General features: G+C 39.4%; 1 protein-coding gene across 1 annotated transcript in view; it reads left to right on the top strand.

Moving 5' to 3' along the window:
• The window catches only part of NEXMIF (neurite extension and migration factor), a 162,753-nt gene extending 138,642 nt beyond the window's left edge, over positions 1–24,111 (top strand). Inside the window, exons 2-4 of the mRNA XM_004000643.5 lie at positions 16,726–16,851; positions 17,523–21,894; positions 22,503–24,111. Of these exons, the coding sequence (XP_004000692.1) occupies positions 16,773–16,851; positions 17,523–21,894; positions 22,503–22,596 (4,545 nt within the window). The 5' untranslated portion in view covers positions 16,726–16,772 and the 3' untranslated portion in view covers positions 22,597–24,111. The remainder of the gene's footprint in view (positions 1–16,725; positions 16,852–17,522; positions 21,895–22,502) is intronic.
• Positions 24,112–24,659: the final 548 nt, after the last annotated feature.

Raw genomic sequence — 24,659 nt, 5'->3', positions numbered from 1 at the left:
TGACAGATATATTTAGAACTCTACATCCCAAAGCAACAGAATATACTTTCTTCTCGAGTGCACATGGAACATTCTCCAAGATAGATCATATACTGGGTCACAAAACAGCCCTTCATAAGTTTACAAGAATTGAAATTATACCATGCAGACTTTCAGACCACAATGCTATGAAGCTTGAAATCAACCACAGAAAAAAGTCTGGAAAACCTCCAAAAACATGGAGGTTAAAGAACATCCTACTAAGGAATGAGTGGGTCAACCAGGCAATTAGAGAAGAAATTAAAAAATATATGGAAACAAACGAAAATGAAAATACAACAATCCAAATGCTTTGGGACGCAGCGAAGGCAGTCCTGAGAGGAAAATACATTGCAAACCAGCCCTATCTCAAGAAACAAGAAAAATCCCAAATACAAAATCTAACAGCACACCTAAAGGAAATAGAAGCAGAATGGCAAAGGCAGCCTAAACCCAGCAGAAGAAGAGAAATAATAAAGATCAGAGCAGAAATAAACAATATAGAATCTAAAAAAACTGTAGAGCAGATCAACGAAACCAAGAGTTGGTTTTTTGAAAAAAAAAACAAAATTGACAAACCTCTAGCCAGGCTTCTCAAAAAGAAAAGGGAGATGACCCAAATAGATAAAATCATGAATGAAAATGGAATTATTACAACCAATCCCTCAGAGATACAAACAATTATCAGGGAATACTATGAAAAATTATATGCCAACAAATTGGACAACCTGGAAGAAATGGACAAATTCCTGAACACCCACACTCTTCCAAAACTCAATCAGGAGGAAATAGAAAGCTTGAACAGACCCATAACCAGCGAAGAAATTGAATCGGTTATCAAAAATCTCCCAACAAATAAGAGTCCAGGACCAGATGGCTTCCCAGGGGAGTTCTACCAGACGTTTAAAGCAGAGATAATACCTATCCTTCTCAAGCTATTCCAAAAAATAGAAAGGGAAGGAAAACTTCCAGACTCATTCTATGCAGCCAGTATTCCTTTGATTCCTAAACCAGACAGAGACCCAGTAAAAAAAGAGAACTACAGGCCAATATCCCTGATGAATATGGATGCAAAAATTCTCAAGAAGATACTAGCAAATCGAATTCAACGGCATATAAAAAGAATTATTCACCATGATCAAGTGGGATTCATTCGTGGGATGCAGGGCTGGTTCAACATTCGCAAATCAATCAACGTGACACATCACATTAACAAAAAAAAAGAGAAGAACCATATGATCCTGTCAATCGATGCAGAAAAGGCCTTTGACAAAATCCAGCACCCTTTCTTAATAAAAACCCTTGAGAAAGTTGGGATAGAAGGAACATACTTAAAGATCATAAAAGCCATTTATGAAAAGCCCACAGCTAACATCATCCTCAACGGGGAAAAACTGAGAGCTTTTTCCCTGAGATCAGGAACACGACAAGGATGCCCACTCTCACCGCTGCTGTTTAACATAGTGCTGGAAGTTCTAGCATCAGCAATCAGACAACAAAAGGAAATCAAAGGCACCAAAATTGGCAAAGATGAAGTCAAGCTTTCGCTTTTTGCAGATGACATGATATTATACATGGAAAATCCGATAGACTCCACCAAAAGTCTGCTAGAACTGATACAGGAATTCAGCAATGTTGCAGGATACAAAATCAATGTACAGAAATCAGTTGCATTCTTATACACTAACAATGAAGCAACAGAAAGACAAATAAAGAAACTGATCCCATTCACAATTGCACCAAGAAGCATAAAATACCTAGGAATCAATCTAACCAAAGATGTAAAGGATCTGTATGCTGAAAACTATAGAAAGCTTATAAAGGAAATTGAAGAAGATTTAAAGAAATGGAAAGACATTCCCTGCTCATGGATTGGAAGAATAAATATTGTCAAAATGTCAATACTACCCAAAGCTATCTACACATTCAATGCAATCCCAATCAAAATTGCACCAGCATTCTTCTCGAAACTAGACCAAGCAATCCTAAAATTCATATGGAACCACAAAAGGCCCCGAATAGCCAAAGGAATTTTGAAGAAGAAGACCAAAGCAGGAGGCATCACAATCCCAGACTTTAGCCTCTACTACAAAGCTGTCATCATCAAGACAGCATGGTATTGGCACAAAAACAGACACATAGACCAATGGAATAGAATAGAAACCCCAGAACTAGACCCACAAACGTATGGCCAACTCATCTTTGACAAAGCAGGAAAGAACATCCAATGGAAAAAAGACAGCCTCTTTAACAAATGGTGCTGGGAGAACTGGACAGCAACATGCAGAAGGTTGAAACTAGACCACTTTCTCACAACATTCACAAAAATAAACTCAAAATGGATAAAGGACCTAAATGTGAGACAGGAAACCATCAAAACCTTAGAGGAGAAAGCAGGAAAAGACCTCTCTGACGTCAGCCATAGCAATCTCTTACTCGACACATCCCCAAAGGCAAGGGAATTAAAAGCAAAAGTGAATTACTGGGACCTTATGAAGATAAAAAGCTTCTGCACAGCAAAGGAAACAACCAACAAAACTAAAAGGCAACCAACGGAATGGGAAAAGATATTTGCAAAGGACATATCGGACAAAGGGCTAGTATCCAAAATCTATAAAGAGCTCACCAAACTCCACACCCGAAAAACAAATAACCCAGTGAAGAAATGGGCAGAAAACATGAATAGACACTTCTATAAAGAAGACATCCGGATGGCCAACAGGCACATGAAAAGATGTTCAGCGTCGCTCCTTATCAGGGAAATACAAATGAAAACCACACTCAGGTATCACCTCAGGCCAGAGTGGCCAAAATGAACAAATCAGGAGACTATAGATGCTGGAGAGGATGTGGAGAAACGGGAACCCTCTTGCACTGTTGGTGGGAATGCAGATTGGTGCAGCTGCTCTGGAAAGCAGTGTGGAAGTTCCTCAGAAAATTAAAAATAGACCTACCCTATGACCCAGCAATAGCACTGCTAGGAATTTATCCAAGGGATACAGGAGTACTGATGCATAGGGCCACTTGTACCCCAATGTTCATAGCAGCACTCTCAACAATAGCCAAATTATGGAAAGAGCCTAAATGTCCATCAACTGATGAATGGATAAAGAAATTGTGGTTTATATACACAATGGAATACTACGTGGCAATGAGAAAAAATGAAATATGGCCTTTTGTAGCAACGTGGATGGAACTGGAGAGTGTGATGCTAAGTGAAATAAGCCATACAGAGAAAGACAGATACCATATGATTTCACGCTTATGTGGATCCTGAGAAACTTAACAGGAACCCATGGGGGAGGGGAAGGAAAAAAAAAAAGAGGTTAGAGTGGGAAAGAGCCAAAGCATAAGAGACTGTTAAAAACTGAGAACAAACGGAGGGTTGATGGGGGGTGGGAGGGAAGAGAGGGTGGGTGATGGGTATTGAGGAGGGCACCTTTTGGGATGAGCACTGGGTGTTGTATGGAAACCAATTTGTCAATAAATTTCATATGTAAAAAAAATAAAATAAAATGAAAATATATAGAAAAAAAAGAACACATACAAAAAAGATACGCATTCACCACATTAGTATAGTTACCTGTGAAAGAATGTAAGAATAAATGGGAATGAGTGAATAATGGAAGAAAGAAGCTTTGGTTTGATTACTGATGAATTGAAGAATATGTTAATCTTGTGTACATGAGACCAATAAGATAAATAAAATGCTAGGCCGTCCTGTACAAATAAGAAAAGTGACTAGATCACTGGAAATAAGAATAATAGTGCTATCTAGTAGAACTTTCTTTGATAATAAAAATGTTCTATGTCTATGCTGTACAATATGGTAACCACTAGCCATGTGTGATTACTTATCACTTGAATATGACTAGTGTGACAAGGAACTGATATTTTAATTTACTTATATTTAAATTTAAATAACTATGTGTTACTAATGGCTACTGTAGTGGACAGTGCAGGTTAGAGGTTGAAAGCGAGCCCAGATATTGGCACAGAAAAGGTAAATAGATGCTGTAGTTGCAGATAACACTCCTTCTAAAAAACACTCAACCCTGCTTGTAGATGAGAAGATAGCAAAGGAACCTAAGGAAACCAGGATCAGTAGGAAAGAACCATACTCATTCTTGCCTTCTTCAGGACTTGTTTTGCCCACCAGTAGATGAATCTCCAGAAGCCTGAGAAGTTCTTCCCAACTGTGTACTTGGCTGCTGGAATTGGCAAGAGCCTTTCAGAGCCTACTGCTGCTGTTTAGCAAATGTGGGCTTTGGAATTGCACATGCAATTTGTGTTTCCTATGTAAACCTCAATGAACAGAGGACCTCAGAATGCCATCTGTATGGCTTGGGGCATTAGCCAGGTTGGCTTGAGATGGGTGCTAGGGAATATGCCCCAGCGGGCTATTTCAGAGACTCTGGTATTACAAGGACTTTTTTCCTCAGTTTGCTATGGGTGACAATAATAACTGCCAGGAGCCAGAGTAGAGAGATAATAGTAATAGATGATTGCTACATTATTGTAGAACTCTAAATTGAATGACATTTTACCTATTCTTAGACTCAGCCTCTCTTCTGATGTCTCCCCATCTTGTACCCCTATCATTTCCCTTGTTTTTGGGTAGTCATTCTTGGTCCCATGTAAAAAATTAAAGGAGTATGAGAAAAATTCTTCTGATGGGAGGGGGGTGCATGGCTTTATGAATGTATGGAATTGGGTTCCTGAGTGATTTTTTGGGGTTATTGGAATTTTCCTTCCTGTGTTGAATAAAACTTCTATAGCAGTCAAAACTATGTATTTTTTTAAAAAAAATTTTAATGTTTATTTTTGACAGAGAGAGAGAGAGACAGAGCATGAGTGGGGGAGGGGCAGAGAGAGAGGGAAACACAGAATCCGAAGCAGGCTCCAGGCTCTGAGCTGTCAGCACACAGCCCGACGCGGCACTCAAATTCACACACCGTGAGATCATGACCTGAGCCCAAGTCGGATGCTCAACCGACCGAGCCACCCAGGTGGCCCAAAACTATGTATTTTTATAAACAAACTCATTTTAAAGTAGCTTTCTTTACATATAAGTAGCTACACAAAAAGATACTTTGGTGGAGTCCATTTACTTTTGGAGAATGTCTTGGCCATCTGACCTTTGGTAATGGCAAATCCCCTGGTGTAAAAAGGTCCAGGCATCTACAAGCTTATCATTTTGACAGTAACTGCCAAACTCTACTGCAAGCATATCTGAAAAAGGAGTGTGATGAAGGTGGGGTGATATCTGAAACAGTAGTCTTACCACCTGTTAGCAGCTATGTATTTAATAGGAACAAGCCCAGAGTTGAGTGGGAAGTTGCACTTGTCTTCATGGAGTGATCAAAGATGGATTCAGTTTTATTAAGCCTTTGACATATGGATTAGAGGGATTTTTCTTTGATAAAAGAAACCCCAGTTACACTAATTGGAAGACCTATTCTGGGGGCTTCTGAGGCTAGAATAATTTGAAACTAAAATCAAAATACAGAAATAAATATTTGAGCCAATCAAAGACTGAGAGATACCTGCTATGCCAAGTATACTCGTACCTCTCCTAAACTATAAGTGCCTTGGCTGTAGAGCTTGTTTTTCTCATTTCTCTTCTCCTCATGGCATAGTCTAACATATAAAACAGAAATAGTAAACATACATTCACACTCTTGTGACAGTTTCAGCCTTCCACCCAGCTGTTTGTACTAATCTCCATGTAGCCGGGGGTGGGGGGTTAGGAACTAGGGTACTCAACTAAGCCCCATCAGTGTTAAACTTCGCTTTTCTTCACTGCTTAGAGTAGAGGACGGGTGCCTCTCTTCAAATATAGCCTTGTAAAAGGCTTGTTGAGAAAGCCTTGGAACTATCTCTGAAATTAGAAAAGAAAGTCAGGGGTTTTATGAATGATGAAACTGAGACCCCTCATTATCTGTAATACCTAGCTCAGCAGCCCATGGAGAGATTCTAGCAAGACCAAGATTGATTGCAAATTCTTGGGCCAGGCTAGAAGTATCACTTTTGCTCATGGGATGTTTTGTATTTGGGTATGTGTTGTCTTTAATTTACTTATAGATGATTCTTGTCTACTTACCTAAAAATAGCTGATTAATTAGAAAATGAGTAAATATATCTGTAATTCTTTAGGGGTTCTAAATACATATATTAATTAATTTGATGTTTATTTCTTTATATTCTTGTTTTCTGCTTTGAGGGTAGAATGAAGTAAGGGATAAGTAAACAACTATAGAAGAAAACTGCTATGATCACTTGGGACTTTTTCAGAAAATTTTTACTCATCATGGTATCCCCAGTCCCTCAACCCCAATTCAGAATTTTGAGTGGTATTTCAACTAGGCATTATTAAATTGTTGAATTTATTTAGCATGTTCAGATAAAATGAAATTCCAGCTCTGCTTGTCTTCCAACTCTGGTTCAGTATGAAGCATCCTGCTTCCAAAATAGAATAATAAAGGTACTTTGATTTATTGAGTGTACATAAACACATTGTGTGTGTGTGTGTGTGTGTGTGTGAGAGAGAGAGAGAGAGAGAGAGAGAGAGAGAGAGAGAGAGAATGGGAGAAGATGGTGTTTGGACTGGTATGCCTCAGGGTGACAACACAGAGCTCTAGAATCCAGAGTCTAGAAGAGCTGTGCCTCCATCCCGGGTAGATTTGGGGTTTGGCCTTTTCTCCACTCCCTTTCACCCCCACCTTGGGATAAGCAAAGACATTTCTCCTATTTGTGACAGCATTTCCTCCAATACAGACAAACAAAAAGTTAGTAGTGCTCTAATTAGTGGTTATTTTTATTTACAAATTATATTTCTCCTGATATGTAACTTGGTACCATGGGGTTATTTCCAAATATGTATGTATTACCAACTCACTGTGTGACATTGGGCAAGTAGATTCTCCTTTGGGGGACTTGGTTACCCCACTTGTAAAGTGGGGAGTTTGGGATTAGACTATCTTCTAAGATCCTTTTAACTCTGTGATTCAGTGATTATATTTCTGAAAAGAATCTAGTAGCATTTTTAAAATGCAAATTAACAGGATAGATTAGTAGTAAGAAAAGAGATTAGAAACCACATGGAAAAAATCAAAGGATAATTCAGCCTACAATTATTGCACTCAAGCATTAAATGTAACTATGCTGCCTGTTAATGAAGGCACTCAGTGATTAGGATACAGTCCTTGTATAAACCCATTCTCACAAAGTGCCAGGCTACAGTGGCATGCTCCTTCTAAGGACTCACCATCTGTACACACCAATGGGTGTTCTAGGTTGGTGTCTCTGTGCTTACTGTGCTATTATACTGCCCATTTAGATCTGGTGACAAGAAGAAAGAGACTCTTTTTGGAAATATCCATTCTTTACCTGACAGTGATTGGACTTATCTATCACTTGTTCTTCGGACTCGAGAGAGAAAACAAGCAGGAGAAGTCCTGAAAATAAAAATTTGCAAAGGCAAAGGGGGCTCAGATGTTCCCATAAAGGGAAGCTACCTGTGGTCTAAAAGTTTAGAAATTAGGGGTACCTGGGTGGCTCAGTTGGTTAAGCGTCTGACTCTTGGTTTTGGTTCAGGTCATGATCTCACCGTTTGTGGGATCAAGCCCTGTGTTGGGCTCCATGCTCTCAGTGCAGAGCCTGCTTGGGATTCTCTCTCCCTCTCTCTCTGCCCCTCCCCAACTCGTGCTCTCACTCTCTCAAAATAAAAAAATAAACTTTTAAAACATTAAAAACAATTGGGGCACCTGGGTGGCTCAGTCAGTTAAGCGTCTGACTTTGGCTCAGGTCATGATCTCACTGTTTGTGAGTTCAAGCCCCGCATTGGGCTCTGTGCTGACAGCTCGGAGCCTGGAGCCTGCTTTGGATTCTGTGTCTCCTTCTCTCTCTACCCCTCTCCAGCTCACACTCTGTCCGTCTCTCTCTCTCAAAAATAAAATAAACAAACAAACAAATAAATAAATAAATAAACATTAAAAATTAAAAAATAAAAGTTTATAAATTAAGACTAGTAGAGAGGTTGGCTATTCATGACTTGGGTGCATGAGTACATCTGCTTGTTTCTACCCCTACTTCAAGTCTTATTGAATATTCGGGTTTTATGTCATTGGCATATTCAACATAGACAATAGTTTCTTAATGATTTATGGTCTTATGTACTTGCTCTTTTTGGAAATCACTTTAGAGTGATGTCACAAAGGATGGTGCAGATAAGAACACTAAGTGAAGGGAAAACAAAAAGTGGAAGAAGGGACACTCAAACACTGAGCCGCTGATTAGGACAAAAATGCGCCAAAGAAGCCCTCACCCCAGATTGGTAGCTGCCAAAACTGAAGCCATGTGGAATATATAGAGCCCTGTTACCAGCAGCAGCACCCTATTTGCTTCCTATGATAGGATTGGGGTAGGAATGTACAAAAATCAGAGGAATACAGGAAGGATCATGAGATGGAAGACAGTAAAGAGTTCCCTCAAATGTACATCTTAGGCTCATCTCAGAATCACATAAAAATTAAATAAGAACTAATTTTTCTTGCACATGTAATTTCAGTCTTTTTAAATTTTTTTTTTTATTTTAGAGAGAGAGAGAGCACACAGGCAGGGGAGAGAGGAAGAGAGGAAGGGAGAGGGAGGGTAGGAGAATATGAAGCGGGCTTCATGCTCAGCCCAGAGCCCAATGTGGGGCTCAATCCCACAACCCTAGGATCATGACCTGAGACAAAATTGCATACTTAACTGACTGAGCCACCCAGGCACCCCTGTAATTTCAATCTTAAAAAAGATTAAATAAATTATAATTTTTAAAATCTAGACAAGCCCTTAGATATATAATCTCCCTTATTGTATAGCTAATAAAATTTAGGACCAGAGAGGGGAAGGAGAGACACCCAACTAGTAAGTGGTTATACTCCATCCATTATATTATATGAACTCTTCTGTAAGAGTTTATTTGTGCATATCTTTTGAATTTTGAATCTTTATAATAAGAGATGGAATAGATTTATACTTTACTTTTGAGATATATACAATTCTTTATACTTTACTTTTGAGATATATAAAATTCTTTAGTTTAACTGTGATAATATCTTTTTCATGCCTCTCTCACCCTTAATATTTTTAAAGTTACAAGGCTCCTCATTTAAGCATGTTTTCTGTACTTAAAAGCATCATACCTCAATATTTCTAAAGTAGTATTTTGAAATCCTGGAAAGTATTAGAAAATGGAATTAGCCAAGCAGCATTATGGATAAGAATGTGCTCTCTGAACTATTGCTGATTCTGTCATCCATGATACTGACTGAAGTTGAACTGGGAAAAGTCAGACTAGACAGAGGTTGCATAGGTTAGCCTGGAAACCTTCTCTGGACCTGTTCGCTACAGCAGTCCCATCTCTGTGCTCCATTTCAGTCCCTAACTAAACTTGTCAATTCCCCATCTATAACAACTTCTGGTCAGTTGTCTCCTTTGCAGTATGACAGCTAAGATCCTTGTCAAATTCATTATCCATGTTGGACCTGATGATTATTCCTTACCTTGTTTTCTTCTCATGAAGATCTTGGCATCCTTATTTCTGAGGCTACTCTGGCCTGGAATCAAACAATCTCTAGTGCTCCTTTTATTAACTCCTGGACCTCTCCTTTCTCTGTATATACTGACTCCTGCCCAATTCTCACCTGCCACTTCTAAATTATTTTCCACTCACCTGCCACTTCTAAATTATTTTCCAAACACACCCCTGCAGTTCTACTCAAATCTAACATCTCCTTTCCATTCCTATTTCCTCCTTCTTAATTCTAATCTTCTTGACTTCTTACAGCTGAACATTGTCTCCTAACCTATTTCCCTACCTCTGGTTTTTCCACTTTCACTGGTCCTAATGTCCTACTCAAAACCATTCAGTGTCTTCCTGAATTAAGATTCAGGTGGCCTCCACAGTGTAGCTCTTTTCAGCCATATCCTCTTGTGTGTACCTGATATTTCAGCCAAATGTTCCCCGAATTCTCCCCCTAGCTTTTCCTATGATTCAACATTATTGTTTAATCAACTTTTGCATGATACATACCATGTTCTAAGCACTATGTGTGAGCTACGCCCTGCGGAGGTGAAGGGAGCTTAGTCTATTGAGGGAATCAGATATAAAGAGGTAATGCTTATGTAAGGTGATAGACACAAAGGGGATCAATGTTATTTGGGAATGCAGAGAAGAGACTAATTTTGTTTGGGTGGGGCGAATCAAGGGAGGTGTCAAGAAAAAGTTGAGTAGGGAATAGAAGAGGGAGGTGAAAGGGAGACTTGAAGGGGGAGGAATGGGAAAGGGTGTGGGAGGCGTTCCAGACAGAGGGAATATCAAGTACAAGATGCCTGGAAGCAAAAAATGCTCTAGCATATTAAGGAGGCAGACCTGGCTAGAATATTTGGAAGTATAGGGAAAGATAAACAGAATGAAAGGAAAATACAATTTGAGAAGTTGAAGATTGATTGAGAAGGGTGTTGTATGCAAGTCAAAACAAATATTTAGGGCAAGTTGTCAGACCTATAATTCTGTAGCAGTTGTTTAGAGGACAGACTAGAGTGGGGAGATACTCCTGGCATCTCATGAAGATCCTTCAGCCTGGAATGCCTTTCCTCTATACTTCTCCATCCTCACCTCCTGAAAGACCATCCAAGAAGGTCCACCTCAAATGCTGCTGCTACTGGTAAAGCCTTCCCTGATCTCCCTCCTCTCTAGAGGTGGATTAGATCTATTCATTTGGAACTCCCATAGAAATGTTTTGCTTCTCTTTCAGCATACTATACATTTATTAGAAAATTTTTATGGCTTATTTACCCCCAATAGACTCTTAGCACTGTAAGAACATGGATCTAGTTTCATTCACCTGTCTTTTCCACGGCAGTGCCTGGTACACTACCATTACTACCTGTGGTGCCTAGTCAATTTGTTGAATTTATTTAAACTGGTATCCTAAAGATCAGCACTACTCAAACCCCAAAGGTTATTTTGTCTTTATTATTTTCTTGCCTTGATTTTTCCTTTTTTAGTTGGAAACGCCAAGAACAGCTCTTCAACACAAATGCTAGGGTAGGTCACTTAGACTCTGAGACCTGAGGCTTAAAGGCCTTTGGGGAAAAACATAGCAGCCTACTGTGACAGTATATATGAACCCTTTACAGGCCAACTGAGGGGAAAGGCAGGTGAGAGGGGTTGCTTTTCCAGTTTAATTGAGCATTTCCTTGCTTTAAAATACCTATCTCCATGCTAATGTTACTTCAATACCATTACAATGATGATTTACCATGATCAGCAAAGCAATTTGTCATACATAATTCCAAAAGTGCTAATCAATTTTAGCTCAAAATAGGTTTTTAAAACCCCACAAAATTTGTTGTCCTAAAATGCTGATCAGTCGGTAAAAGCTAAAGCAAGCCAAGAACTGTTTGTATTACAACCATACAAAATTAAAATCCCTCTCCCAAATCATTTTTATAAGCAGCCAAGATATAAATAAAAATGTGAGAAAATATATGCCTTTGGGTTGTCTCGCTTAGAGCTGAGCTTTGAAAAGACATAGGAAAGGACCACAGGATTATCTATTCAGGGTTTAGCCTTCTAATTCTGCAGAACAAAGGCCCAAATAATTTATAATCATTACATTAATATCTATAATACTTAGTTTGACCTGTTGAAAAAAAATGTGAATCTAATAGAGCCAACCTTACAAGATAATTATAAGTACAAAATGAGATAATTTCAGTAACTTGGGGGGTATTCATGCATTCTCTTACTTTCCCCTTCCCAACTCAATAAGCTCTTATACCCATCTCCATTTCTCCTTTACTTTTTGCTAAAATGTATTTCTTCTATTCTCAACCCTTTAAGATTCCCTTTAATTTAGGGGTGCCTGGGTGGCTCAGTTGGTTCGGTGACCGACTTCAGCCCAGGTCATTATCTCACAGTTTGCCAGTTCAAGCCCTGCGTCGGGCTCTGTGCTGACAGCTCAGAACCTGGAGCCTACTTCAGATTCTGTGTCTTCCCCTCTCTCTACCCCTCCCCTGCTCATGCTCTGTGTCTCTCAATAATAAATAAATGTTTAAAATTTTTTTTTAAAAAAGATACCCTTTAATTTAGAGCCATAAATCCTGGGTGCTTGATCTGGTTTTCTATTAGAGGAAAATTATGTGCTTTTTTATGTTTATTTTTTTTTAATTTTATATATGAAATTTATTGTCAAATTGGTTTCCATACAACACCCAGTGCTCATCCCAAAAGGTGCCCTCCTCAATACCCATCACCCACCCTCTCCGCCCTCCCATCCCCCATCAACCCTCAGTTTGTTCTCAGTTTTTAACAGTCTCTTATGCTTTGGCTCTCTCCCACTCTAACCTCTTTTTTTTTTTTCCTTCCCCTCCCCCATGGGTTCCTGTTAAGTTTCTCAGGATCCACATAAGAGTGAAACCATATGGTATCTGTCTTTCTCTGTATGGCTTATTTCACTTAGCATCACACTCTCCAGTTCCATCCACGTTGCTACAAAAGGCCATATTTCATTTTTTCTCATTGCCACGTAGTATTCCATTGTGTATATAAACCACAATTTCTTTATCCATTCATCAGTTGATGGACATTTAGGCTCTTTCCATAATTTGGCTATTGTTGAGAGTACTGCTATGAACATTGGGGTACAAGTGGCCCTATGCATCAGTACTCCTGTATCCCTTGGATAAATTCCTAGCAGTGCTATTGCTGGGTCATAGGGTAGGTCTATTTTTAATTTTCTGAGGAACCTCCACACTGCTTTCCAGAGCGGCTGCACCAATTTGCATTCCCATCAACAGTGCAACAGGGTTCCCGTTTCTCCACATCCTCTCCAGCATCTATAGTCTCCTGATTTGTTCATTTTGGCCACTCTAACTGGCATGAGGTGATACCTGAGTGTGGTTTTCATTTGTATTTCCCTGATAAGGAGCGACGCTGAACATCTTTTCATGTGCCTGTTGGCCATCCGGATGTCTTCTTTAGAGAAGTGTCTATTCATGTTTTCTGCCCATTTCTTCACTGGGTTATTTGTTTTTCGGGTGTGGAGTTTGGTGAGCTCTTTATAGATTTTGGATACTAGCCCTTTGTCCGATATGTCCTTTGCAAATATCTTTTCCCATTCCTTTGGTTGCCTTTTAGTGTTGTTGGTTGTTTCCTTTGCTGTGCAGAAGCTTTTTATCTTCATAAGGTCCCAGTAATTCACTTTTGCTTTTAAATTCCCTTGCCTTTGGGGATGTGTCGAGTAAGAGATTGCTACGGCTGAGGTCAGAGAGGTCTTTTCCTGCTTTCTCCTCTAAGGTTTTGATGGTTTCCTGTCTCACATTCAGGTCCTTTATCCATTTTGAGTTTATTTTTGTGAATGTTGTGATAAAGTGGTCTAGTTTCAACCTTCTGCATGTTGCTGTCCAGTTCTCCCAGCACCATTTGTTAAAGAGGCTGTCTTTTTTCCATTGGATATTCTTTCCTGCTTTGTCAAAGATGAGTTGGCCATACGTTTGTGGGTCTAGTTCTGGGGTTTCTATTCTATTCCATTGGTCTATGTGTCTGTTTTTGTGCCAATACCATGCTGTCTTGATGATGACAGCTTTGTAGTAGAGGCTAAAGTCTGGGATTGTGATGCCTCCTGCTTTGGTCTTCTTCTTCAAAATTCCTTTGGCTATTCGGGGCCTTTTGTGGTTCCATATGAATTTTAGGATTGCTTGTTCTAGCTTCGAGAAGAATGCTGGTGCAATTTTGATTGGGATTGCATTGAATGTGTAGATAGCTTTGGGTAGTATTGACATTTTGACAATATTTATTCTTCCAATCCATGAGCAGGGAATGTCTTTCCATTTCTTTAAATCTTCTTCAATTACCTTCATAAGCTTTCTATAGTTTTCAGCATACATATCCTTTACATCTTTGGTTAGGTTTATTCCTAGGTATTTTATGCTTCTTGGTGCAATTGTGAATGGGATCAGTTTCTTTATTTGTCTTTCTGTTGCTTCATTGTTAGTGTATAAGAATGCAACTGATTTCTGTACATTGATTTTGTATCCTGCAACTTTGCTGAATTCATGTATCAGTTCTAGCAGACTTTTGGTGGAGTCTATCGGATTTTCCATGTATAATATCATGTCATCTGCAAAAAGCGAAAGCTTGACTTCATCTTTGCCAATTTTGATGCCTTTGATTTATGTTTATTTATTTTGAGAGAGAGAGAGAGGGAGGGAAGGAGGAAGGGAATGAGAGAGACAGAGACAGACAGAGACAGACAGACAGACAGACAGACAGGAGAAGGGCAGAGAGAAAGGGAGAGAGAGAATCCCAAGCAGTCTCTGCGCTTAGCACAGAGGCTGACTTGGGCTCGATCTCACGAACTGTGAGATCATGGCCTGAGCCAAAATCAAGAGTTGGATGTTTAACCACCTGAGCTACCCAGGTGCCCCAAGGAAAATTATGTTCTTACAATAATAACATCCCAGAATAAAGTTACAATGACATTAATATGTCCCCTGACATAGTGTCCTTGTCTTGTGTGACATTGTATAATTCTTCATATTTAAGTATATTGCTCCTGCATATACTTTATGGTACATTAATTTTTACTAATAATTATTACTTGTCTGAAGCAGCTGTTCTTTATTTTATTACCTGAAAGAACGTGGAAGTATATAGATCAATAACATGTGGAAATTTGTATTTCTACATCTTTGTTTTGGCCAGGGGTCAGAGGTGGTAAGAATTATAGAGAAAGCATTTTATGTTTTAAGAAAAAATACTTGGTCTCTTGGTCAGGAGACTTGAGGTTTTTTCACAGATCTGCCATTAGGTTTTTTTGAGACCTTATTTTCTTTTTCTGTGCATTGGTCTTCCTGGTGATAAAAATGGACTTCCTTGTAATTAGCCTTAGGCATAAGGGACAAGAACATACTAAATTATTGAAACCTACAAATAATTTGACCTTTATGAAGTCCCTGCCAAGATGGAGTTAGTTAGGCGGTGGTTAAAAAAGAGTAAAATGATACCTGAAGTTCAGTTGAGTTTCTTAAAAAGAAAGTTGCACAGAGAAATCCATCATGGCAGTATGATTCCACATGACCCATATGATTCTCTCTGAAGCAGAAGCTAAACCATCTGATCTGTTTATTCATTTCTACCACAAATGAGCCCTTCTTGCCAAGGGGTGGGGACTTTGACATTGTTAGCTTCTCCTCTCCACTTATTTTTTTTATTATTTTATTATTTTTTACAATTTTTAATGTTTATTTATTATTGAGAGACAGAGCACGAGCATAGGAGGGGCAGAGAGAGGAGGAGACACAGAATCCGAAGCAGGCTCCAGGCTCTGAGCTGTCAGCACAGAGCCTGACCCGGGGCTTGAGCCCACAAACCACAAGATCATGACCTAAGCCAAAGACAGACACTGAACCGACTGAGCCACCCAGGTGCCCATTCTCTCCACTTTTTAGAAATCTCCAGCCCTTCTTTTTGTGTAAATACAACAAGTAAGCATATCTTTCTTTTTCTCTGGCACCTGTGGTTTATTGGCTACTCTCAAATCAGGCCTTGTGTAAGTAGAAAGTTAGGCAATTCTGATATATAAATGTTAGGGGAAACTCAGGGCCATCTAACGTTTTTAAAACTAGATGATTGCCTAATACGGACTTCTTATTTTACAGATAAGGAAATAGGTAAAATAGTATAGAGACTGAATCATGTAAAACTCTGCTTACTGCTTCTTGTTCCCTCAATGCTTGTCCTACCTTTTATAGTATATCCATGTGGTAGGATAAATGAATATACACTTGAGATTTTTGTAATAGCTGCTTGGCCATCAGCAGTCTGTGCTTTTTAATAAAGGGATGGATACTTGGCTGAGAAGAAGGTCTAGGAAAAGGGGGGTTGTGAAAAAAGGATTTATAGATTTTCTGATAGCATATGGTAGATAACTCCATCTCAGATGGCCTTGTCTTCTACTGTTTTGCATATACCTACCACCCAAGTAGGCGGGCAGGAGATAATGGACTATAGATATGTATTCTATGCCCTAAAATAGATGATGTAGGGACTTTTCAGAAATTTAAGCTCTTCTTTGTAGTAACATTTTAAAATCCTGCTGGGCTTTGAGGAATATTTGTCATTAACAGAGTTAAGATCATGAAAGTTGAGAAACCAAGAAAAGAATTCTTTACCTTTTTCCATCCTTAGCAGTCAAATTTTAAGGCAGAGAGAGAGAAAATCTGAGTGTGATATATATGTGTGTGTGTGTATGAATTGCCTTGTTTTTGAAGAACTTTAGATCTTCTGAGGTGGAAATGAGGCAAACAAAAATAAAGCCAAACTTTACATGCATGCATTCTTTCTCTCATGTTACTCTGGACTCTACTTTGCATCCTTTCTAACTGTATGGCCATGATTAGGTTAAATATATTCCTATCTGGAAGAAGGCATAAGTCTGCCTGCTTCAGATTTCTATTATAAATAGTATGGTGGCCTACAGGGGATAGAAGGATCTAGGGTATAAACTATGAAACAAAAAACAACAGTGGTGATGAAGCCAGTCTGGAAACAGATAAATTACAGTGAGCCTTTTAAGATATCTCTAGCTGAAATAACCTTAAAACAGAGAAACATATATTTAATGACTAACATTATATATTTGAAATGTGCAGGTTGGACAGCATTTGGACTTGGAATGAAAAAATAAGAGGTTACATTCATGGATAACCAACAAGATAAGGCTGTTGTTGCCTCAGCCAATGGAGAAAACACTCTGATTAATGGGGTCAAAGAAAATGGTAAGAGAATTTAATTATAGTATATACTACCTCTCCTAGTGGTCCTTTGGTGTTACTACACCAAATAAATTTTTAGTATCTACAAAATTGGAGCAGGTTAAGTCTAGGGTGCCTTTGAGATTGATATTAATCCTAAATTTTATTCCACCAGATTTCTAACTGGGCTAGAAGGGTCTCCAAGAGCTATTTAATCCAACCACTGTGCTCTTGCAAATCATCTCTGTCAGATGAATAAGTTCCTCAAAATTCCTAGTGAATTAAGCTTGGAACATCTAGATTCAGAGGAGCTGCTAGAACAGAGGTCTGATTGATAGGACTAAGCTTTATAGATTGAAACCATAAATATCCCATCTGAGCATTTTCCCACCCTGGAAGCCTTAACTTTCCAATTGATCAAGCAGTCCAATTATTTCCCAGTTTCTGAGGAGAGAGCTCTGTGTCTAAAGAAAAAGCTGAATCTAAAGAAATACTATTTTTCACTTTCATGAATGTTCAATATAAAATCAGCGTTGTTCTTTAACTTTGTAGTTTCTAGTTCTAAAGCTAGAGAAGCTGAACCTTAGTTTATATAAGATCAAGTACCAGAAACTGATCTAGGGAAAGAGTGGTCTAATGAGTAGTGGTCTAAGACCTTTAACTTTATTTCTGTCATTTCTTTCCCTTTTCTCCAGATTCAGAGGACCAAGATGTGGCAATGAAGTCATTTGCAGCTCTAGAAGCTGCTGCACCAATCCAGCCTATACCAGTGGTTCAAAAAGAGACCCTAATGTATCCCAGGGGTCTCCTGCCTCTGCCTTCTAAGAAACCCTGTATGCAGAGCCCCCCATCTCCTTTGGGCCTAATTGAAGCACCTGAGCATGCTGCTAATAGTGCTTCTGTGAATGCCATCTCCCTTACATCTGGTGTTACAAAAGGCCTGCATACATGGTCACTGCCCAGTGAATGTGAGAAAGCTCCATTTGCCATAATGGAGCCTGCAGGCATGTCAGCTCTGAATGGGGACTGCCTCATGCAGCCAAGTCGGACTTGTTTGGGCTGCTTCATGGAATCAAAGGATGCAGTGGATCCTGAGCCAGGGATCAGTCTGAAAGTTGGTGATCTAAATAAGGATTATGAAACCTGTGCAGTCTCTGATATAGGGATTCAGTGTATTAATGCTGGAGAAAGCATGAAATATGGAGAGCAGCTGCTTTCAGACCAGCTCCTAGGCTTCCCCCTGCACAAATCAAGGGCAGGGGAAAAACGAGAAGCTGAGAAATCTGACATTGACTTGGAGGATCCAGCTCAGAAAAGTTATTATGAGGCATTACTGTTAGACAAGTGTAATACAGAAGAGGCTTTGCTGGCAAATTCCAATCAAGATTGGGGTTACTTTGAGACTTTCATTAGTGAGAGTAAGATTGAACTGCTTGACCTCTGTTCCAAAAATGAGCTGTCCGTCAACTTATTCTCGGAAGAAGATGTGGATAACTACATGTTTGATGATGATGAGTCAACACTGGGCAGTGATGTCTGTTCCTTGAAAATTCGATATGAGTCCTTCCAGGACAATGTTCGAGACAAGACCACCCTTCTAATGCAGGAGGATGCCCAATTCAACTTTTTTCCCAGTGTCTTTACTACTTGCCCCAAACGGGAGTCTAAGAGTGGGGTTTTGAAGCAGAACAGCGATCTTTCCCAATTCAAGGTTCCTGATGTGAACATCATCTGGGGGGAGGAGGATAAAAACTTGGACAAGAAGAAAGGCAAAGAAGAGGGACAGGAAGACAAGGGTGTAGAGAAAAAAGATGAAAAGGATAATGGAGAAAAATTTGCCTTAAATAAACCATGCAGTGGGACTGAAGTGGAGCAATTTAAGAATCCAAAGCAGGGTCATCTTGCTAATTCCTTGGAGGCATCAGGGAATTTCAGTGATGACAGTTCCTTCATTGAGGTCTCTTATGATGCCATGGGGGAGATCAAGGACTGTAGCCGCTATATGGCTCGGGACACTAATTCTGGCAACTCCTCCTCCCAGCAGAACTATGGTCTACGAGCCAAGAGAAAAGTCAGGTACAGTGAAGATTATCTATATGACGTTGACTCACTAGAGGGTGAAAAAGTAAATGAGAGGAAGGAATGGTTGCCAGGTGGTTCCAAAGAGGAAGATGATGATGAATGGTGTCCCAAAAAGAGAAGAAAAGTAACCCGTAAGGAGCCCCCTGTTATTATCAAATATATCATCATCAATCGCTTTAAAGGTGAGAAGAACATGCTGGTGAAGTTGGGTAGGGTAGATTCCAGTGAGACAACAGTGAATTTGAGTGAAAATCAGCTCAACAAATATGCCAAGCTTGCCCCCTTGAAGGGCTTCTGGCAAAAGAAGAAAAAACAGAGAAATAGCAACATTGACTCCAACAAGACACCCTTATGCCAAAAACAAAACTTTGAACCAGGTAGCTTTGAGGTGTCATTCCTGCCACCTGCTCGCAAACGAAAATCTAAACTTGGCAACAGGCACAGGATTCAAAGAATCCCATCTGTGGAAACTTCAGCAAGTGGTAAGCAAATTTCATTCTGCAGTGATCAGAGGCAAGCTTGTACTCGTAAAGAAGATGGATCCATGAAAGGTACACTAAAGTCAGCACCTCTGGCTGTCCCCAGCTGTGCAAATGGATCACATCTAAATGACATTACAGGCCCTGACTCAGTGAAAGTCAAAGCCCAAGATGCAGGATTTAAGGGGCCAGAGAGGAAAGTGCTCAACAAAATCAAATTTAAAAGTGAAGCCAGGTTAAAATCCAAGAAAATCAAAGCTGGTCAAGAAAGCAAGTCAGTTGTTCAAATGAGCCCTCTTTTGGAAGATCAATCATCTACACCTAATTTAAAGAATGAAGCTATTCCTGGGACTTCAAACAGTTCTCATCTATCTGAATTTCATGAGGCAAAGGTTGCCAAGAATTCTACTTTCTTACCAACCACCTGCTCTTCTGAAATGCCTCTATCATCTGCTAATGTTGCCACCAGTATACCCGTTATCCCTGGAGGGTATCTGCAGACATTGTTAGATGCTTCTGACTTGTCAAATAATACTGGTATATCATACTTTGCTCACCATTCTCCAGAGCAAAATGAAAGCAGCCTCACTCAAACAGAAAAATCATTTGTGCCTCTTCAGCCTGCCCAGGACTGTGTGCTTTCCTCACCCTCTGAGTCTGAGCTACAGCAGTCATCCCAAAACTTCAAAATGGAATCAAACAACTATGGAAATGTGTGGCCCAACAAACCTACTTCTGGCCCCCAGGAATTCATGGCTGAAGTCTCAAGGGAGATAGCTCCAACACAATCTAATGAATTTGGAGTCTCCCAAGTAGTCTCCATGGAAAATAACCTCACATCTACAACATACAATCGAATCTGCCTCAGTAGTGGTGGCAGTAATTGCAACAAGGTCCTATATGCCTCTGTACAAGACACTCAGCTCCCATCTGATGACTCTTATCAATTATGTCACTTTAATAATGGAGAGATATGCTTTCCTTTCCAGCAGGGCCCAGCCAATATGGATGATGATCGGCTCTTTAGCTTTGATTCAATGGCCCAACTCTCTGTCAACTCAAGCAATTATTGTTCCTTAAGCTTGAAGTCCTGTGAAAAGGATGGTGATGATGATATTACTGATGACTTCCTGGCCCATTGCAGCCCCAAGCTGGTTATCCAGCAGAGCATTGATGAGATAACACCATTAAAGGAGTCCACTGACCTCCTGGATATCTCCAACTTCACTCCTGACAAATTCCGCCACTCTTCTCTCTCAGAAGTGTCCCCACCTGACACCCCCAGCCTTTCCCCTCAAATTACCAGATGTGAGAGTATTAAGACACTAGGAACACTGAAGGGGTTTCAAGAGGGTGTCCCAGGACCATTGGGCAACATGGAGAAAATCAAGTGGGACTGCAGTACCCTTTCACGGCAGGTCCAAGTGGATGATGGATTTACTTTAAATAACCATCAGTTTCAGTTCCATATGTTCAATGATGAGGATTCTGTCAGTCTTCTCCAAAAAACCCCTTGCTTATCAGCATTTAATGATCCATCTGGTCAAATGAGTACTAACAACAAAGTGTCAAAATCAAGAAAGAAAAGTTCACCCAGCAAGAGTGGGGCTCTGAACCAAAGCTCTTCTCAGAAAAACACCAGGAAAAAATCTCTCAAATCCAACAACAAAGGAATTGAAAAGCCACCTGGAAAAACCTCCCGCCAGGCCCCTAAGTCAACAAAGAAAGGGAAATACATGGCTGCAATCAATGGGGAGAAAATGCAAGTTGGCATTGGCCGTGGAGGAGGCCAAATCAACAACATATCCTCCACAGGAAAGACATTGACCGAATGTATCCAACACGGTGGCCCTGTGGCCTCTATGAAGATGCCAACTCAAAAGGGACTTTCTGGAGATTGGGCTCTGGGGAAGGAGAGTAACCCAGGATGGAGCGACATGAACATGAGCACGAACACCAATAGCCTCCTTGATGATGACCAACGGGAATTTCAAGAGCCTTCCTATATCTTGTCTAACATTGCCTCTGGTATGGCAGATGTGCAGAGGTTCATGATGGCCTCCATAGAGCCCCTTTGGGAACCCATGGAACACCATGGAGACCCCAACATATTCTACTCCCCTGAGTCCAATAGTCTAAAATTAAAAACCCTTAAAATATTGGCTGGGACACCACAGGAATCTAAGAAAAAGGTCAACAGTGGGTCCCCAGGAGGCACTAAGAATCACAGGTCCATCAAGGGTGTGAGTAAAAGCAATGGGAAAGCAACAATAGGTGATCCTGGTCGTGCAAACATGCATGGTTATGAGGACTCTCGCTCTGCCTTCTTTGATAAAAAGTGTAATAACCTGAGCACTTTAGGCAATAATGGACCGACACACAAAAAGTTATATCGTCACAAATCCAGCTCCAAGGCCCTGAGAGATGAGAAGTGTAAGGGAAAGTGCGTGGAGCGAGAACAGGTCCACAAGGATGAGGCTGGGACAGCTTCTTTTGAAAAACTGAGGTAATACTGCACCAAAATGGCTGAGATGATGTACCCTTAGCTTTCCTACTACCTGCTAAGCCCACAGTCCCTCATTTTTTCCCTCTTGAAAGCAAAAGTTTGCATGAAAGAAACTGTCACATTCCCTTCTTTTTCAAATTAAAAAGAAAAACGTGCATGAAAATCCCTATACCTTTAAGCCACACAAAAGATTGGGCAATTTTGTTGTGGCTTAGCTAGGGATAAACTCTAACAAGTCTACTTTTTCTGCTATTCTGCATTGGTTTTTACTAATTGAGAAAATAGAACTAAAATATGCTCTTGAGTGATTTTGGAAGGGAAGGGCTTTGCAGTAAAAAAAAAAAAAAGTTTTGAACAACAGAATCAAAAAGTCATATAGACAAAAGGTCAAGATCATTTAAGCAAAAAGAGCATAATTTTGGGGGAAAAAACAGTCTCATTGTGTGGCAATTAGGAGTGCTTTCTAGTGCCCCCTGCTATTTGTATCTATCTATCTCTGCATTATACAGCATTTAGTATGATGTAAACAAATTTAGATGGTATGATCCCTTTGTGGGACATACACTAAAGCTAACTAAGGTGGCATAAATTGTTTGGTTTTTCTGCAGGGATTCCGACTACAATCTCCTAAAAGCAGAAACAGCATTTTGGGTTTTACCTGTGTTTGAAGAAGAAACTCACATTTTCCAGAAAGACATTTGATGTTTGTGTTTTATTTCTTTCAAAATATGCCTTGTGGTATGTATGTTGACATGTAAGTGCTTAAAGAAGAGATTTTTGAAGTGTGGGAATAAGTATTTGGAAGCAAACTTTAATCTGATGTTCTATGTAAAAGACTTCAAAAAGTCATACAGTTGCACAAGTAGTTTATGCACTATTTACCCAAGGGAAAAAAAAGGAAAACATTGTGCCAAACTACAAACAAGTGACTGTATTGTATATATTTTTACTTCTATATCAACATTTGTTTGTATTTGGGGAGCTTGTCCCTCTTGATTTACTAGAAACATTCCAGTGATTCTTGCTATTAACCACCCCCACTTATGTGGATAGCACCTATAGATCACAGTGGAAAAAATGTTGTGTTACACAATTTACCAAAACTTAAAGGATACTGTTTGAAATGTGCCAAATTTTCTTACCTCATCTCACAGATTCACCCCACAGTTTAAATCTCATTAATGAATTTAAATATATATATATATGTGTGTGTGTGTGTGTGTGTGTATACACACACACACACACACATATATATATGCACATACATTATTTTGAAATTTTAAACTCTACTGTCCTGTGTGGAAACATGAGCAATTAAATAAGGCACAATAAAGTTTTGTTTGTTCCATCGTCTAATGGTTAAATTGTTGGAAAAGTCTGGAAGTCATAACAGCTAAGTCCATCAGGGACCTAATATATGCATTTACAGAACCTTTTACAAGGAAACAAAACAGCTGCTTTAAAGTTTGTTTTCTAAAAGCAAAATCTGTAGCTGAAAATTATTTAAAGTGCAAAGTTATATTGCTGATACTTTATATCTCAGTTTTATATATTTTATAATAGTCTGGGATAAATTATAAAATAGCTATAAAATCAACACTAACGATAAATGAAGTACATAGATTGCTTTTATTTAAGTACTTTCATAAATGTTCATAAATGTGCACTCATATCAAGGCTTTAGTGTTCTTTAAGTGTTTAATCTTGCAATGCCAATGTCATTTAAAGAAAATGTTAAGGCATCTCAGTTCAACTCCTATGAGTTACGTACATATATTAGATAAGCTGAGCAATTTGTGGTAACAACTAATCAGGGCCATATATACTGAGTCTGAGGGGGACTAGTATTTGATGCCAAACACTAAACTTAAATTTCAATTTTTTATATAAATTTTTGAAATCACATTTTTATTTAGCCCTTCCCCCTTTGGTCTTTAATTTCACAGCCCCAACATCCCTCACGACTAGCTTTTTCTTCCCCTTTATTCACCACTTGACTTCTAACATTTGATCTATTTTCCTTGCACAGTTGAAGGCCTATGTGTCTGATGACTGATGCATTATGGCACAGATGAGATAATGGATGTAAAAGCGCTTTGTAGATCGTAAAGTGCTATACAGATATAGGGGATTAATATTATTAATGTTGTTGGTTGTTGTTGTTGTTACTCTTACTATTCTTACTAATACTGTTACTAACCTATTGTGAATATATAGGCTGTGGGTGGGAGGGTGGAGAATAAGTGGGTGGGGGAAGGGGAGATTTAAAAAAAAAAACAAAGGAAGATGTTTCAAAAGGAAACATTTAAGCAAAATATAAACCTACCTAGTCATTGCCACCTAAATATATTCACAAACAGAGAAGCAACATTTGAAAGTAGTCAGAGAGAAATGGAAGGAAGCCTGTCACATATATAAGTATACACACTTCCCAGTCCTTGATTCCTTTCACCAGCCTGCTCTACTACTTACAGCTAGGTAGTAAAATGAACAAGCCTGTGTTCTTGATGGTGTGATTGTGTGTGTCTATGGGGATGAGTGGGTGAGGAGCATTTTGTGAGGCTGCTTCAGGCCTGTTCCTAGGTTTTGATGCTCTGTGTGCAGTGAGTCTTAGACAATTACTTAGTGGAAAGGCACCAGATGAAACATGTCTCCTACTCTACAGCTGCCATCCAGAAGGGAAAATAATCAAACCGGAACACTTTCTTCTATTTCTCCACTCTGATAGCTAGCTGTTTATACTTAATGCTATGGCTGGTTCTTAG

This window comes from Felis catus, chromosome X (assembly GCF_018350175.1).
Source record: "Felis catus isolate Fca126 chromosome X, F.catus_Fca126_mat1.0, whole genome shotgun sequence".
NCBI lineage: Eukaryota > Metazoa > Chordata > Mammalia > Carnivora > Felidae > Felis > Felis catus.
The sequence above is the reverse complement of the archived record's forward strand: the minus strand, read 5'-3'. Positions and strand labels throughout refer to the sequence as shown.